This window comes from Sceloporus undulatus, chromosome 4 (genome assembly GCF_019175285.1).
Source record: "Sceloporus undulatus isolate JIND9_A2432 ecotype Alabama chromosome 4, SceUnd_v1.1, whole genome shotgun sequence".
NCBI classification, from domain to species: Eukaryota; Metazoa; Chordata; class Lepidosauria; order Squamata; family Phrynosomatidae; genus Sceloporus; species Sceloporus undulatus.
Window position 1 is genome coordinate 134721834 of NC_056525.1, and position 19371 is coordinate 134741204.

General features: G+C 44.6%; 1 protein-coding gene across 25 annotated transcripts in view; it reads right to left on the reverse strand.

Moving 5' to 3' along the window:
- The window catches only part of LOC121928513 (protocadherin gamma-C5-like), a 368742-nt gene that overhangs the window by 47683 nt on the left and 301688 nt on the right, over nt 1-19371 (reverse strand). The window contains exon 1 of one of the 25 annotated variants that reach the window (XM_042463324.1): nt 9888-12508. The exons of 23 other annotated variants lie outside the window; for them this stretch is intronic. In XM_042463324.1, coding sequence (XP_042319258.1) covers nt 9888-12326 — 2439 coding nt within the window. In that variant the 5' untranslated portion in view covers nt 12327-12508. Of the gene's footprint in view, nt 1-9272; nt 9318-9887; nt 12509-19371 lie in introns of those variants that run through there. One more of the 25 variants, XM_042463347.1, reaches the window with a different exon arrangement.

Sequence of the window (19371 nt, forward strand, 5' to 3'; positions counted from 1 at the left end):
ACCACATGGTGGACATGGAGCCTCGAGCTACCACTGCATGCCAACTAATGTCATGGGGTCTACAGCATGGTGGTTGTTACTACTAGGATGTTTATTTCTGTTTTCTCATGGACTAACCGTATGGAAGTCCTATGCACTCCTACCAACTGTATTCTCAAGGCACCTAACAAATAACTGAAATAACAAGGCAGGAATCAGACAAGGACCTATTGTAAATGACACAGATATCTGTGGAAATAAATACTTGGCATATTGTCAATGTCTTCAATGAAATGTCTCAGTGGAAAAGGGCAGAAGAACCACACTGCTGTTGAGACAGTTGTAATCCCTGTTTTCCACTTGGATCAGAAAATGAATCTTTTGGATTTGGTCCTACTGCATGCTACATGTGTAGGCACTGTAGAATAGAAACAAGAATAGTGGTTCTCCTTCAGGAATTCCATAATGTAGTTGTAATGGAAGGGTGTACATTGTTTCTATTTCGTTTGGAACTTCATGAGTCAAGTACTGTATATACTTGACTATAAGTCAACCTCGTGTATAAGTCAAGAGTAGGTTTTGGAGGCAAAATAATGGATTTTGATATGACCCGTGAAAAGGTCGAGGGTAACAAAGGCTCTAAAGAATGAAGCAAAGGAAAAGAATGCCAAAGGACTTAAAAATTCCAGCAGTTTGTGTTCACGCTAAAGGCTGGAAGGATGAAAGAGTAAAGGGGAATAAGTGCTTCCAGGATAGGTTATACCCTTGCCTTTAACCAGGTGATGGTTCTTTTTTATGAGAGTCAAAGTGCAGTACTTACATTGACTAGTGGAAATTTCTAGATTATACATGAGTACATACAGTAATTATAGTTTTACAGTATACAAGCATGTAATATCATAATATACATATTATATACATATTATACATATTATAATATACTGGAAGCCACTATCAGGTCAGAATACGGGGAGACAGAATACTTTCCAACTAACAAGGAGATTGGTCAAGGCTACATTTTATCATGCTATCTGTTTAAGACATCAAAATAGTTAAATATTTTCTATACCTTGGACCAGTCATAAATCAAAATAAAGGCGGTAGCCAAGAAATCAGAAGAAGAAGAAGATTTGGAAGGGAAACTATGAAAGAACTAGATATATCCTCAAATTTAAAGATACATAATTCAGTATCAAAGTCAGACTCATTTCCATGTATGATTGTAAAAGCTGGACAGTGAAGAAGTCTGTCAGTGGGAAAAATCAGTTCATTTGAAAAGTGGTCCAGGAGACGAGTTCTGCAGATCCCATGGATGGCCAAAGTACAGTAAACAATAGATGAGTTCTAGAGTAAATGAAGCCAGAATTCCCCTTAGAAGCCAAAATGAGGCTATCATATTTTAGACACATCATGAGACAAATTACTCATTAGAAAAGAGAATAATGCCTGGTAAAAGGGGAGGCATTAGGAAGAGAGGAAGATTGCATTACAGGTAGATATAGACTCTATCAGGAAAGACACTTCCCCAAGCGTACAAGGCCTGAGCAGTTGTTGATTACTAGGGTTCTGTAGTCCTTTCCTCTTCAATTTTTTTTCTCCAGCACATACACTAGGGTCAGGAACAGTGGTAGGGACCAATTTTTGTCCCCATGTCATCCAGTGGGCTATAGAACAAAGTTTTCAACTGAAAATTGGCCAAAAAATGTAACCTGGAACTGGCCAGGAGGAAAGAAATTATATGAACCCTTCTGTGGCCAGCTGAAGATGTTAAAACCAAAAAGAGTTGATCCTGCTGACCATTTAAACTAGCAATGACAGGGACTGGCAGAGTTTCTGCACAGGCTCCAAGGAAAATCTAGTAGCACACCTAAAATGGTAAACCATGCTATATCAAGATATTTTCCCCTGTAGCCCATATTTGAATACATCAATTACAACATTAAAATATCTCCCTTTACTGTTTTTTTAAGTGAAAGGATATAAAATATGATTACTGAAGACACTTTTTACACTGCAAGTCCCTATAACAGTTGCCCAATTATACAACATTCAACTTTGAAAAACCATTTACAACCATTATGGGAACCTGAATGGGGGTGCTACGTAACTGAGTTCACTACTGTACAGGATTATAGTCCTAATCACAAACATAATGCCTACATATAATCACATATATAATACCCATATGCAGCTGGAAATATACAACCTTTTCTAATAGAATTGCAAAAATCATATACCAAGCCAAGTGTGTTCCTAGATAGGCTCAATATTTTCCAATAACACACACTACACTACGCTTCTTAGGAAGTACTATTTAGTGAGAAACATATGGGTTCCCAGTTCCCAGTACACATTTGTGCCATATAACTTTCATAGTGTATATAAAGCAGATACCTTTGAAACGGAAACAGAATTATTCTGTCTTTCTAAACCAGTGGTTCCCAACCTTCCTAATGCCACGACCCTTTAATACAGTTCCTCATGTTGTGGTGACCCAAACCCACAAAATTATTATTGATGCTACTTCAAAACTGTAATTAAAGAGGTGTTTTCCAATTGTGTTAGGCGACCCCCCATGAAAGGGTCATTCGACCCCCAAAGGGGTCCCGACCCACAGGTTGGGAACCACTGTTCTAAACCTTTCTCTTTACTGTAATCCTAGTAAATACTGTATATACCTATGTATAAGTCTAGAACTTTTGGTTGAAAAACTGACCCAAAAAATCTGAATAGGCAAGAGTGTAACCTATAATGGAAGCAATAATTCCCTCCTCCATTCTCTCATCCATCCAGACTTTAGTAAGAGCACAGTTATGCCTGCTATAATTTTCTAAGTTCTTTGGCATTGTTTTCCTTTCCTTCATCCTTTAGATCCTTTGTTACAGGCCCCTAAATTTTACCCTCAATTTATCCATGGATCATATCAAAATCCATAGTTTTGCCCCCAAAACCTGCCCTAAACATATACATGAGATTGACTTATCTACACTATTTGTTGTCTGGGACAAGAATAACGGGCTACAACGATGGAAGCAGATCTTGGAATTATGGTTTGACACAGAAAGGATTCTTAGAAATCTATTGAAATTTGACTTGAAAATCTCAAATGCTACCCCCCCCCAAGTGTTATACAAGTTTCTAAGAATATTCTTGGTCTAAAGTAGTGACAGCAAATAAGAACAACATTTCTAATTGATAAAATTACATTGGTTTCATTACACCTCACTCCCCACATAACTGATGCTTCTTTTTGAAAGAGACTGTAAAATCTGTGGATAGTGATTCAGGACAGGAACTATCCATATTGTTTATTGCTCTCAAATCTCATTCAGATTTAGATGGTTAGATAGCGTGACGTTAGCTAGTTGTTTCTGTCCCTTGGCTAAATCCAATGTTAGTTTTCCTTAGAGCACACTGACTGAAACGAATGAGACTTGACAGTCACAACTTATCTTAAGTGCCATTCATTTAAATGGATTTACCCACAGTAGTACTAATGTCTGAATGTAGTCCACTAGCAATATAAACATTTGGATGGACCTGGCATTTTTAGGTTTCTTGTATTTCTATGTATTTGAGATATTTAATCATAAACCCTGATTTCAAATTCTGCTGTTATGTCCCCATCTTAACTGTCAGTGAAATTTCTTCTTTTGTTTCATGTTCTGAATTGTGATCACTGATGGATATTTCACACAACACTAAATGAAAATGTTCCATGTTTGTTCCATGTTGTATCTCAGCGTGTGAAGCTGTTACACATATTTAATTCAGCCTACATACATTTCAGAATAATTCAAAGGTGTATATATTGCACTGATGAGTGTAACTACTTCAGGCAAAAATGAATGAATATACTAAATGTTCTGAACACATCTGTCTTTGTTTTGCATATTTCATAGCCAGATGTCTTACATATTTCCTATATATCCTGCTGTGCATCATTCTAACATTTATTAGTAAAAAAAGGAATAATAATTATTTCTACTGCATTTATTAGATATGGTATCTGGTACAGCTCAAGATAATAGTAGCTTAGGGTCAGTATATCAAGCTGCTATTGCCAGTAACAAGATAAATATATTTTTTCTTGAACTTCCCCATTTTTCTGATTATGGTCCTTTCCTCTGCAATGTTCTAGACTGTATAATTTGAACTGTTAAATATAGTATGGTCAATTGCATATAGAATATAAAATACTGTTGAAAGTAAATTCTGATCTAACAATTAGATAGTTTTTTTGTTATCAATAGGAAAAGAAAATGATCAGTATCCATTTAGTATGAAATATTTTGAGATATACTAAAAGTGCAACATTCATGCATTTATACCCACCCCCCCACTCCCCAGCTGCAAAACTTCATTCAGTTTACTAAAATAGTGACTATGGAAGCTATCCACAACTCAGTTTCTCAGTGGCTCCAGATGCAGGCTGTTTTGACTTCATCTGGCTGGGTCCTTTCTGAGAACTTGACTGAAATGGTTGTCTCTTGTGCAATCTCTGGTCTTCCTAGGCATTTCTCTGTTCCCCTCTACACATTGAACAAGAGGCAACCACCATGCCCTAAAACAAGTTCCTGCCTCTACCCAATGTGACAGAATACACATTGTGCAAGTATCTATACTGTAGACTTATTTTAGTGTAACAGTAATTCCTCCATCTTCTACGAATTATGCTTCTGTCCTAATCCTTACTATGACTGTAAATTAAATCCAGGCTGTACTACTTCAAACTGCAGGTGGGGGTTATATCATAGAATCAGAGATGGAAGAGACCACAAGGCCATCGAGTCCAACTCCCTGCCATGCAGGAACTCACAATAAAGGACCCTCAACAGATGGCCATCCAGCCTCTGTTTGAAGACCTCCAAGGAGGTAGACTCCACCACTCTCTGAGGGAGTGTGTTCCACTGTCAAACAGCCCTTACTATCAGGAAGTTCTTCCTAATGTTGAGATGGAATCTCTTTTTCTGGAGCTTGCATCCATTGTTCCGGGTCCTATTCTCTGGAGCAACAGAAAACAAGCTCCAGCCTCAATATGACACCCCTTCAAATATTTAAACAGGGCTATCATATCACCTCTTTACCGTCTCTTCTCCAGGCTAAACATACCCAACTTTTTGAACTGTGGTGCCGAGAACTGCACACACTATTATTCCAGGTAAGGCCTGACCAAAGGAGAATAGAGTACGTAGTACTATTACTTCCCTTGATCTAGACACTATACTTCTGTTTATGCAGCCTAGAATTGCATTGGCCTTTTTAGCTGTCACATCACACTGTTGACTCACGTTTAACTTGTGTTCTACTAGGGCTCCTAGATCCCTTTCACATGTTGTCATATTAAGTCAAGTGTCTCCCATCCTATATCTATGAATTTCATTTTTCTGCCATAAGTGCAGTACCTTACATTTCTCTCTGTTGACATTCATTTTGTTAGTTTTGGCCCATCTTTCTAATCTATTAAGGTCATTTTGAATTTTTATCCTGTCCTCTAGGGTATTAGCTATTCCTCATTTGGTGTCATCTGCAAATTTGATAAGCATGCTCCCTATTTTTTTTTAATCCAAGTCATTGATAAAGATGTTGAATAGCACTGGGCCCAGGACAGAACCCTGGGGCACCCCACTGGTCACTTCTCTCCAGGATGAAGAACAGCCACTGCTGAGCACCTTTTGGGTTCGGCCAGTCAACCAATTACTAATTGATTTAACAGTTGCATTGTCTAGTCCACATTTTACTAGCTTGTTTACAAGAATGTCATGGGGAACCTTGTCAAAGGCCTTACTGAAATCAAAAGATGCTATATCTACAGCATTCCCTTCATCTACCAAGATGATTGAATGGTCTCCCATAACAAGCCAAACCACACCACACCATTCCAGGACTCCCCTTCTTGACTTTTAGATTTCTACATGCATGGAGGAGGACTTCTATACAGCAAGGATATCCCATCATCTGAGATGCACCTGCAATCTAAATGCTTCATCTTGGACACAAGTTTAGCATCTCTGTGGCAAATAGACCTCTAGGAGGATGTTACAGACAATTCCCAGGATTCTTTGGGAGGAAGTTAAGCATGGATATTAAGCAAGTATAAAGCAAATCTATATTTGTAATGAAAGCATATGAGCTGTGTGCTGTTCCTAGAGCTTGGTAGCTTCACATACTTGGTTTGTTTTCTGCCTTGTTCCTTACTTCTCAACTAATTCACTTAATTCCATTAAGCCCTTAAGAGATAGCCCTTAATTCCCCCTTGACTTACTTTGTTAATTTAGAATGAAGGTGCAAAGGCAGATTTACATCTGAACACAAAGAAAACAAAAATAATGACCACAGATGATTTACATAGCCTTAAAGTAGATGAAGAAGACATTGAAATTGTTCAAGATTTGCCATATGTTAGCTCAGTCATATATCAGCATGGAGACTGCAGTCAAGAATCCGAAGAAGACCAGGACTTGGAAAGATAACTGTGAAGGAACTAGGCAAGATCCTGATGTCTAAAGATATATCATTGGAAACCAAAGTTACACTTGCCCATGCCAGCATATTTCCCATTTCTATGTATGGTTGTGAAAGCTGAACAGTGAAGAAAGCTGATAGGAAGAAAGTCAACTAATTTGAAATGTGGTACTGAAGAACAGTACTACAGATTCCGTGGATGGCTAAAAAGACAAATAAATGAGTCCTAGAGCAAATCAAGCCTGAACTCTCCCTAGAAGACAGAATATTAAACTGAGACTGTTATACTTTGGCCATATCATGAGAAGACATGACTGACCAGAATAGAATAATAGAATCATAGAGCTGGAAGAGACCAGAAGGGCCATCCAGTCCGATCCCCTGCCATGCAGGAAATCACAATCGAAGCAACCCCAACAGATGGCCATCCAGCCTCTGTTTAAAGACCTCCAAAGAGAGAGACTCCAATACACTCTGAGGGAGTGTGTTCCACTGTCAAACAGCTCTTACTATCAGGAAGTTCTTCCTAATGTTGAGGTGGAATCTCTTTTGCTGTAGCTTGCATCAATTGTTCCTGGTGCTAGTCTCTGGAGCAGCAGAAAACAAGCTTGCTCCCTCCTCAATATGACATCCCTTCAAGTATTTAAACAGGGCTATCATATCACCTCTTAACCTTCTCTTCTCCAGGCTAAACATCCCCAGCTCCCTAAGTCATTCCTCATAGGACATGGTTTCCAGACCCTTCACCATTTAATCGCCCTCCTTTGGACATGCTCCAGTTTCTCAACATGCTTTTTGAATCGTGCTGCCCAGAACTGGACACAATATTCCAGGTGGGGCCTGACCAAAGCAGATTACAGTGGCACTATTACTTCCCTTGGCCTAGACATTATACTTTTATTCACGCAGCCTAAAATTGCATTGGCTTTTTAAACTGCCACATTGCACTGTTGACTCATGTTCAACTTGTTGTCTACTTGGAAAAGAGGAAGATTACATTACCGGTGGATAGACCCAATCAAGGAAGCCATGGCTCTGAGTCTGCAAGGCCTGAACAGGGCTGTTGTTGATATGGTGACTTGGAGGTCTCTCATTCATAAGATTACCATAAGTCTGGAAGTGCCCTCCCCCTTTGGCTCACCCCCACCCTTAAGATAAAATGCCTCCAGTGACATGAGCTGGAGACGGAATGCTCTTGCATGAGCTCCCCTGTGCAGTCTGCAATGGTATAGCCCCAACCATCCTTTGACTGTGAGAAGCTCTTTGTACCCCACCAGTCTCAAAGATCTGCTGCAAATGCTCTCTTAAGTGTCATTTTCTGCTAATCAGGGCACAGAGAAGCATTCTTGATGGCAGTTCCTCTGCTGCGGAAATGCCTTTCTTGTTCCCCCTTTAGCAAAGCCCAGTAAGTCTCCAAGCCCTTCAGGCCTAAGCAACGTCGCAAAGAAGGCAAGGGCTTATTTTCATTACTATTTTATGGTACTGCATGTCACATTCCATTACTTTAGCCACACTGTGCTTCCCAATAAGAGAAAAATCCAAATATACAAAACAAACCAGATATGTTCAACTAGAGAACCTCGAACCTGAACAAAACCCACCAACCACCTTCTGTTTTTGTTGCCTGCCTATGGCTGTAAAACAAAGGAGTTGTCAAAAAGCTGGCAGGCTGAAATACATGGCAGGTGGACCGCATTTGGCTTGGTGAGCCACATATTGTACAGTGTTGAAATAATTAATTGCAATAACGGACAAGCAAAATTCCTGAACTTCACTGAATTTCCTACTCCCTACGCAACATGTTTTTTTTGCTCTGTAATTTTATATTCTCATCCTCTCCCATAGAACCATAAACATATGATACACACATATTTGAAATTACACCCTTGAAAGCATACGTTCAATAGTGTAGAAATAGCTAAGTCACAAAAACAAAACAAAATTGAATTCTCAGGTTGCTAAACAAGAACCAGACTCTTGAAGTACCTTCCTTGTCCCAGTTCTCATTTATTCAACTACAACGTTGTCATCTAGAAGTTAAAAAACCCCTTGTTATGCTTCTCACCATACATTCAAACAAAGCACAGAAAGCCCTGCTTTCTGAGAAGCATGTGGTTGCTGGTTACATCTTTGTCCTCCCATCCATTGGGCAGAACAGAAGAAAGAGCTGTACATTCACAACAGTCCTTTTAAAAAATATTTCACAGAAATTGGAAGCTAAGCCAGTGACCACAGATACGAAGAAAAATCAGTGTCCAGAATCCAACTCCCTTTTACTGAGGGCAAGAAGAGGGGGCGTCTATAGCAATAGCAAGTACATTTCTATACCACTTATCAGTGCACTTAAGCACTCCCTAAGTGGTTTACAAAGTGTAAGCTAATTGCCCCCAACAAGCTGGGTACTCATTCTATGTGAGGCCAAAGGGGCCTGTATTAATGTTTATATACCATATATACCATACCATGTGCTGGTGACTGATAATCCAAAATGCAATAGATCCTTCTATATATATATATAGAAGGATCTATTGCATTTTGGATTATCAGTCACCAGCACATGGTATGCCTGGTCAAGGGTACTTGAAGGCCCAACCACAGTTAACATTGGCATCCCTACTTAAAATAGCTTTTAAAAAAATAGGGCACAGCATGGAAAAATGGAGCACTAGCTCAGGGAGCTGCAGCCATTGTCATCTTCAGTCTCCCCAGTGCTTTTGGGCTCTAAACCCAGCATTGTGCCCCTCGGATGCCAGGACCAGAACCTTAAAAAGTCCTTTTAAAGTACTATTCCCAGCATTTTTCATCTTTTCTCTTGTCCCATTCCTAACCATCTCTCCCAGTGCTGCTTTGCTGCCCATGCTCACTGACACTCTAGCCATCTCAGGAACTACTTTTGGCAGAGCTGCCAGCGTGGGGCAGACCAGAAGGCACACTTCCCAGGGTCACATTAAACCTTACGCCAAGCTCACTAGATAGACCAACCTAGCAACAAAATGCAAAACCCACACCTGCACCCTTTTCCGAGAGTGTGCGTCTTTTGTGTCCCTATAACCCACATTGTACTTACAACCCACGTTGTGGGTGTATGCACGCGCACACACACACTTTTTTTTTTGTCTCGCAGTGTTACTATTCCATTGGTTTCAGGGCAATTGACATTGATTTGACTTGGCACAGAAAGAACAGTTTGAACTTCCCAAGTTCACATAATGCAGGGACAGAAAACACATAGGAAGGTTGGGGGTGGGAAGGTTGCTCTTAACTCTGTGGTTAAACTACACACACCGCCGGAGGAAGACATACAACAGGAAGGAGGGCAGGTTTCACAGGTAGTCTCACATTTCCAGGTGAAAAATAGGTAGTGGTCTGTGGTTAGACTATAAATGATGCTCAGAGCTGAGCTTTCCAGGTTTTACTGGGACAGGACAACAAACATACATTACCTCCGAGGGCACTAGAAGTCTCTTATTTGTGCTTATTATCTGGTTATATATTGCTGGATCACATCTTGTGATAGTGCTCTGGCGGCTCCCCATAGGGCTGGGAGTAAAGGGCATTTTGTACAACAGGTCGCTCTGGCGCGAGTCAGTGGTGAGGACCTGCTGGTAGAAGTTTGGAGGAGTAAATCCACTCCGCACCGTGTCTATGTGGTTAAAAGGCCCCGGGGTTCTGTAAAGCGAGCTCCTGGAGGCCTTGAAGAGCTCCTTGGACTGCCTCCACTTGTAGAACTTATAAATGCCCACCCCGACCACTGTGACAAAGAAGGCCACTGAGATCAAGATGACGGCGAGGATTAAATAGAAAGTCAGGTTCTTCTTATTTTGGGGTGTAGCAGACACAGCTGTGAGGTCTGTTAGTGTCTCCCTCGAGGGCTCTGCTACTGTTACAGTGAGGGTCACAGTGGTAGAGAGGGCAGGCTGCCCGTTGTCTTTGATCAAGATGACTAATGTTTGCTTGGGGGCATCTTCATCCTGCAAAGGGCGAGCTGTGCTTATCTCTCCTGAGTGCAGCCCCACCGTGAAGAGTCCTGGATCCGTGGCCTGAAGGAGCATGTAAGAGAGCCAGGCATTGTAACCGGCATCTGGGTCCCAGGCCACGATTTTGGTGACCATGTATCCAGGGTTGACCGTGGGTGAGATGACTTCAGAGAGGAAAGAACTGTTCTTGGAGGCTGGGTATAAGACTCTGGGCGGATTGTCGTTCTGGTCGGTGACAAAAACGTTGACGGTGGTGTTGGTGGCCAGGGGCGGGAGGCCTCCGTCTCGGACTTGCACCACCAACCTGAATTCCATGATGTCCTCGTGGTCCAAAGGCACCAGGACGTAAATGGTACCGTTCTCCCGGTTGATAGAAAAATACCTGCCCACTACGTCTCCCGGGGGCTGGTGGTTTTCTAAGAGGGAGTAGGAGAGGTGGGAATTCCGGCCGAGATCCGGGTCGGAAGCGCTGGCGTTGAAAACCAGGGTCCCAGGACGGTTGTTCTCCTCCATGTAGACATCGTAGGAAGGTTGCGGGAAGCGGGGCGGGTTGTCGTTGACGTCTGACACCTTCACCAAGATGTGCTTCTCCTCCCGGAGCGGCGGGGAACCGGCGTCCCTCGCCGTGATGGTGATGTTGTACTCCGAGGCCTGCTCCCTGTCCAGGGGCCCGTTGGTCTGCAAGGTGTAGTAGTTTTTGAGGGACGAGCTGAGGGCGAAGGGGATGCCGGGAGGGATGGCGCAGTCGACGAGGCCGTTGTCCCCGGCGTCCTGGTCGGTGACGCTCAGCAAGGCCACCACCGTCCCCGGCGCCGCGTCCTCAGGGACGGGGCTGTACACCGAGGCGACGGTTATCTCCGGCCGGTTGTCGTTGACGTCCACCACCTCCACCAGCACCTTGCAGTGCGCCACCGCAGGGTTGGCGCCTCGGTCGGTGGCTTGGATGGCGATTTCGTAGGCCTCAGTTCCCTCAAAGTCCAAGGGGCCCTGGAGCCTGAGCTCCCCGGTGTCCGGGTCCAAAGCGAAGAGCCGCCGGAGCTCGGCGGGGGTCCGGCTTCCGAAGGCGTAGCGGACCTCTCCGTTGGGTCCCTCGTCGCGGTCGTAGGCCCGGGGCTGGGCCACCAGGGTCCCCAGAGGGGCGTCCTCAGGGAGCCTGGCTCTGTAGAGGCTCTGGTTGAAGAGGGGCCCGTTGTCGTTGGCGTCCAGGACCTGGACCAGGAGCTCCAGCTGGGCCGAGCGCGGCGGCTCCCCTCCGTCGAAGGCGGTCAGCACCAAGCGGTGCTGGCTCTGCTCCTCCCGGTCCAGTTCCCGCTCCAGGACCAACTCGGGGGCCTTCTTGGCGCCGTCGTCGGCTTGGCTCTGGACCTCTAAGGCGAAGTGGGGGTTGGGGCTGAGGCGGTAGCCCTGGACGGCGTTGGGCCCCACGTCCGGGTCAGAGGCGGCCTCTAGAGGGACCCGGGCTCCCTTCCGAAGGGACTCCGGCAGCTCCAGCCGAGCCCTCGAGGCCCCGAAGGCCGGCGCGTGGTCGTTCAGGTCCCGCACTTCGACGGCCACCGAGAAGAGCTCCAGAGGCGCCTCAGCCACCAGCTCCAGGCTCAGCAGGCAGCCAGCCCCCGACGAGGCCCCGGCACACAGCGCCTCCCGGTCCAGGCGCCCCGAGACCCGCAGCTGCCCCGAGGCCAGGTCCACCTCCAGGGGCACGTCTCCGGGGGAAACCACCCTCAGCTTGCGGGCCTCCAAGCGGCTCCGGTCCAGGCCCAGGTCCAGGGCTAAGTCCCCCACCGAGGAGCCCCGGGGCAGCTCCTCCGGCACCGAATAGCGCAGCCCCGACGGAGGCGGAGAGGAGGCCAGCGCCGCCAAGCCCAGTACCGCCGCCGCCAAGGAGAGCTGCAGCAGCGCCCGCATCGCACCCCGAAGTCCTCCTCGAAAGTCCTCCAAGAAGTCCTCCTAAAAGTTTTCAGACGGGATCCATCCTCCTCTTCCTCCTCCTCCTCCTCTCCGCCGTCGCCTTTTCCGCCTCCACCGGCTCGGGTGGCCCGGAGCAGGGGCCTCGGACATCGCTCCCTCGCTGGCTCTCCTCCTCTCCCCTTCTCCTCCTCCTCCTCCTCTCCTCCTTCTCTCCTCTCCCCCCCCTCCGCCCCGTCCAGGCAGCAAGGCCCGGGCAACAGCGGCGCACACCGTCCCCGCCAATAACTGCAGCAGCGGAGGGACGCCTCCTCTTCCTCCCCGGCCTCAGTCCCGGCAGCCCCGAAGGACGAGGAGTGGGCAACGGAGCAGCCCAGAGTTGGAAGAGAGTCCCCCAAAGGCCATCCAGTCTGACCCCCTTCGGCCAGGAAGAGAGGGAGGGAGGGAGGGAGGCCCGCTGCAAGCACGCCTCGCCCGCAGATGGAGAGAGAAGGAACACATACGTCTGACGAGATCCCAGGCAGAAAAAGAGAGGAACACACATCCCTAACAGCCTCCCTCATAGATGGAGAGAGAGATACACCAAGCAAGGAACATCTAGTCCAATCCCCTGCCGTGCAGGAACTCTCCGTCAAAGCATCGCTGACATCCAGCCTCTGTTTAAAGACCTCCAAGGAAGGAGACTGTGAGGGAATGTGTTCTACTGTCGAACAGCCCTTACTCTCAGGAAGTTCTTCCTAATGTTGAGGTGGAATCTCTTTTCCTGCATCTTGCATTGATTGTCCTGGTCCTAGTCTCTGGAGCAGCAGAAAACAAGTTTGCTCCCTCCTCAATATGACATCCCTTCAAATATTTAAACAGTGCTATCATGTCACCTCTTAACCTTCTCTTCTCCAGGCTGAACATCCCCAGCTCCCTAACTCCCTCCTCATAGGGCATGGTTTCCAGACCATTCACCATTTTAGTCGCCCTTCTTTGGACACTCTCACATCCCTGATAGATGATAGATAGATGGATAGATAGATAGATCGATACCCCTAAAGGCCATCTAGTCTGACCCCCTTCTGCCAGGCAGGAAGGCACACTCCAAGCACTCCTCGCCCATAGAGAGAGATAGGTAGGTAGAGGAACGCATATGTCTGACAGCATCCCAGACAGACAGACAGAGGAACACACACCCCTGACAACATCCCTGAAAAATGGTAGATGGATGGATGGATGGATGGATGGATATAGATAGATAGATAGATAGATAGATAGATAGATTAGATAGATTAGATAGACAGACAGACAGACCCCCCAAAGGCCATCCATTCCGACCCCCTTCTGCCAGGCAGGCAGGGAGGCACACTCCAAGAACTCCTGACCCATACATAGGTAGGTAGGTAGATAGATAGATACACAGATAGACTGACAGGAGGAACACATATGTCTGACAGCATCCCAGACAGACAGACAAACCGAAAAGCAGAAGAAGACACACCCCTGTCGACATCCCTGATAAATGATAGATAGATGGATGCATAGACAGATACAGACAGAGAGACACCCCCAAGGGCCATCCATTCTGACACCGTTCTGCCAGGCAGGGAGGGACCCTCCAAGCATTCCTCATCCATAGATAGATAGATAGATAGAGGAACACGTATCCCCGAAAGACAGACACAGGCAGACAGACAGAGGAATACATATGAAGGGTCTGGAAACCAGATGTTTAGCCTGGAGAAAAGAAGGTTAAGAGGTGATATGATAGTCCTGTTTAAATATTTGAAGGGATGCCATATTGAGGAGGGAGCAAGTTTGTTTTCTGCTACTCCAGAGATTAGGACCTGGAACAATGGATGCAAGCTCCAAGAAAAGAGATTCCACCTCAACATTAGGAGAAACGTCCTGACAGTAAGGGCTGTTTGACAGTGGAGCACACTCCTTCTAAGTGTAGTGGAGTCTCCCTCCTTAGAGGTCTTTAAACAAAGCCTGGATGGCCACCTGTCAGGGTTGCTTTGATTGGGAGTTCCTGCATGGCAGAATGGGGTTGGACTGGATGGCTCTTGGGGTCTCTTCCAACTCTACTATGATTCTCTATCCCAGACAGCATTCTCTGAATATGCCAGCCATAGATGCTGGTGAAATGTCAGGAATAAACTCTTCTAGAACATGGCCACATAAGCTGAAAAACCCACAAAAATCTATAGACAGACAGATACCCCAAGAGCCATCCAGTCCAACCCCTTTCATGCCATGCATGAACTCACAATCAAAGCCCCCCAACAGATGGCCATCCAGCCTCTGCTTAAAGACCTCCAAGGAAGGAGACTCCACTACACTCCGAGGAAGGAGTGTGTTCCACTGTTGAACACCCCTTACTCTCAGGAGGTTCCTCCTAATGTTGAGGCGGAATCTCTTTTCCTGCAGCTTGCATCCATTGTTCTGTGTCCTGTTCTCGGGAGCAGCAGAAAACAAGCTTGCTCCCTCTTCAATATGACATCCCTTCAAATATTTAAACAGGGCTGTCCTATCACCTCTCTTTTTAAATATAATTTTTATTTTGCCCTCTTCCCCCTCTTGCACAGCTTGATAAGAGTTTAGAATTGATCCACTATTAACAACCAGTAACTTACAATCAATATGTGGGATTACATTATTGACTTCCTTGTACTCCGTAGTCCCTTTTACCGTCTCCAGCAGAATATCCCAACCCAAGTTCCAAGCTTCTACCTTCCTTTGTCCAATATATTTCAATCTTCCATCCCAAATAATATCAAACAGCACGTTATCTGCCAAATACTTGTCTACTTTGGACAAGTTCCAGTTTTTACTTTCTGTTCATCTTGATGCTATTGTGATTTGTGTTGCTTTTAATATATACTTTACCACTTTCTCTTCATTATTATTCATTCCTCTTTTCTTCAAATTTAATGGTATACAGTTCTCTTTATTTAAATGAACATTCTTGCCTATCATTTTATTAATCTCTTTTATCACTTTGCCCCAAAACGTTGGAACACATGGACAATCCCACTGTGTCCTATTGCCTTTTAACCATCTCTTCTCCAAGTTCAACAGACCCAACTCCCTAAGTCACTCCTCATAGGACATGGTTTCAAGCACCTTCCTCATTTTGGTTGCCCTCCTCTAGACACACTCCAGCTTCTCAGAGGACAAGTAGTGGATTCCCAGGCACTGCTAAGAACAACTGCTTGGCCTCTCTGAAAGTCCACTTGACTTCCAGCCTCCCCTTGGATGCAGCATGAAAGGTGTCTTCAAAGGACCAGGATGGTTATTGTTAATTGTCGGGTTGCCTTGCTTAGCATAGCCTTGAAAGGATACCTAGTAAAAACAAGTGGACACCTAAAACTTAAGTGAACCACATGAATCCCACCCCTCTTTCAATGCCTTCTGAAAGTTGTTGTTGTTGTTCATAGAATCGTGGAGTTGGAAGAAACTGCAAGGGCCATCCAGTCTAACCCCCTGCCATGCAGGAACTCTCAATCACTGCATCCCCGACAGATGGCCATCCAGCCTATTTAAAAATCTTCAAAGAGGGAGATTCCTTCAAACTCCGAGGGAGTGTGTTCCACTGTCGAACAGCCCTTACTGTCAGGAAGTTCCTCCTAATGTTGAGGTGGAATCTCTTTTCCTGCATCTTGCATTGATTGTCCTGGTCCTAGTCTCTGGAGCAGCAGAAAACAAGCTTGCTCCCTCCTCAATATGACATCCCTTCAAATATTTAAACAGGGCTATCATGTCACCTCTTAACCTTCTCTTCTCCAGGTTGTTGTTGTTGTTGCATGCTTTCAAGTCGTTTCCAACTTATGGTGACCCTAAGGCAAACCTTAGGAATTTATCACACAGAGAAAAAAAAGAGATGGGAGCACAGCACTGTGCTTCCATCAATAGCATGCAAGGACATGAAGATTTTCACACAACGTCACCGCTATCATGTGATTATCCCATGAATAAAGTGGCAAAATTGCGCCACTTTTTATTCACGGGGAAATCCTGTGAACAGAAAGTGGCACAAATTTGCTGCTTTATTCATGGGAGAATGACATGATAGTGGCAACGTCGTGTGAAAACCTTCATGTCATTGCACGATATTGACGGGAGCACAGAGCTATGCTCCTGTCCTTTCCCCCCATGTGATAAAGTCCATGTGGAAAGATTTGTTCAGAGGAGGTTTGCTATTGCCTTCCCCTGAGGCTGAGAGCAGGTGACTTGCCAAAGGTCATCCAATGGGTTTTATGGCTGAGTTGGGAATCCAACCTTTGTCTGGAGACACTCAAACCACTATACTGTAAGCCAACAAGAAAAATAATACCCAAATATATATCTTTTGGCATTCCAGATCCACTGAGTTTTCAAACATTTCCCTTCTAAGCTGTGATAAGAGATTTGATTTGATGTTTATTATTATTTTTAATTTTTAATTTATGTATTTAATTTAGGTATTGACAGGATAACAACAATGACTAGGACACTGATGTGTGCAAATATACTTGCAGCTCTGTACCCACTTCCTCTTATATTTGTTTTTTAAAACTTTCAATGCAGTCTGAATGTCAGGGTTATGCATAGTGGAAATGCTTTCACTTCTGACCCTTTGACTGGGAAAAGGGACACTCACTACCAATTTCTTTTTAAAATGCCCTGTTGAGGGCTGTGTGCAAGTAGGATCTTTTCTATCTGAGTGGGTCAAAAAAAGAGAGAGAGAGACAAGAGACAGTGGCTCCTTCCGCTCAGCTGCTCCTCTAAGAGAGACAGAGAGAGAGTGAGGCAACAGGTACATTTGAATGCTCCTTTTTGCTGTTGGTTTTTACTCCATTCAGTCAGTCTGCTCCAAAATGGCAGTGCTCTGAGCCACAGAGATGATGCCCTGCACCTAAGTCTCACCAGTTTTCCAACCACCATTGCCACTACTAGCAAAAGACATGCAACAGACAAAGAGTGGGAGGCACTAACACTAACACTAACACTCAGCGATACTGCCTTGTGGGGTTAAGGGATCCAGAAAAGAAGTTTCATGCAACCCTCATTCCCACCTCAGTTTTAATGGCTGCTGGTATTCCTTATTTTTCTTGTGCACCAATGGTTTTACTGAGGGACCCTCTGCTGCTCCCTTTCCCCTCACTGCCCCCCTGGATCTTTCCACTGCCCACAGGGCAGGCATACCACGTACTTTGGAAATCACTGACCTAAAGGCAGCAAGCAAGCAAGCAAGCAAGCAAGCAAGCAAGGAAGGAAGGGCCTCTCCTCTTGGGCCCAGTTTGCCTTTGCAGAGAGACAGGTGCAAGGCAGAACAATAAGAACATACAAAAGGAGCAATGCTGGATCAAACTATAGTTCTTCTCTTTTGCATTACGTTCACACAATGGCTAGCCAGTTGACCTGCAGGACATGAGTGGAACTGCACCCTCCATCTTACATTCCAATTGACACACAGAGAGGAACGACTTAGGGAGCTGGGGATGTTTAGCCTGGAGAAAAGAAGGTTAAGAGGTGATATGATAGCCCTGTTTAAATATTTGAAAAGATGTCATATTGAAGAGGGAGCAAGCTTGTTTTCTGCTGCTCCAGAGAACAGGACCCGGAACAATGGATGCAAGCTACAGGAAAAGAGATTCCACCTGAACATTAGGAGGAACTTCTTGACAGTAAGGGCTGTTCGACAGTGGAATGCACTCCCTCGGAGGGTGATAGAGTCTCCTTCCTTGGAGGTCTTTAAACAGAGGCTGGATGGCCATCTGTCAGGGATGCTTTGATTTGGATTTCCTGCATGGCAGGGGGTTGGACTGGATGGCCCTAGTGGTCTCTTCCAACTCTATGATTCTATGATTCTATGATTCTATGAACTACTGTATGGTTTGATCCAGCATTGCTCCTTTTGGTAGACTTCCCATTTATAACTATTAGCCATTTGTTTAGTTTCCCTTTGAAGCTGTCCAAACTGGTGACCGTTGCTACATCATGTAGTAGTGCATTTTACCATTTACTCAAGTGTTTTGCAAAGAAGATAATTTGTAAATGTCCCACTATTCAACAATATTGGGCAACCTTGTGTTTTAAAATAATGAAAGAAGGAGAAAAATTCTCTCTATCCATTTTCTCCACACTATGCATAATGATATACATTTTTATTGGTTTCTCCTGAACCACTTTTTTCTGAACTAAAGCGACCTAAATGTTGGAGCCTTTCGTCACAGGGGAATTGCTTTAGACCCTTGCATTCCTGACTTTTTGCACCCTTTCCAGCTCTACAATATCAATTTCCAAGTGTAGTGGCCAGAAATGTGCAAAATATTACAGGTGTGGTTACACACCATAGATCTGTATTTACCTGTGAGCCTCAGTGGGTCCCTCCAGGGAGAAAGGCAGGATATAAACAAAATAAACAAAATAAGCAAACAAATAAATATAAATACAGGCTGTATGATCTGGGCAAATTCATTTTAAGTTCTTTCCCTACTTCTACCCAGCATAGAATTTGCCTTTTGACAACAGTCAGTTGCACATTTGGTGAACATACTAATTGACCTATCTACCACAACACCAAATTTCTCTCCTTGATCATTGACTATCAGGTCAGATCCCATCACTGTATTTGTGCAGGTAGGTTGTTGTTGGTTGTTTTGCCCCAATGGGACAAACACTTCCTCAAACTAAACCACATTTCTCATTTACCCACTTTGGAAATATCCTTTTGGAGACATTCTCAGTTTGTTTTTGTTTTAACAACTTTAGTTAAGTTGGACTTTGCAGCAAATTTGCGTCACTATCCAACTTTTACTCCAGTTTATAAGAATTATAAATTCCTGAAGTTCCTTCAGGTTCTGACCCTTGTGGTGCTCCAATGTTTACATCCCTCCACTGTAAAAACTGACCATACTGTCCTGCTCTCTGTTCTATGACCAGTTTCCAGTCTATAAGAAGCTTTTCCATTTATCCCATGATTGCCAAGCATACTTATTTGAAAGGAAATACCCACAGTGTTTACTAGATCACCTCTGTACATATCTTTATTGACATTCCTAAAAGACTGAAAGGTTAG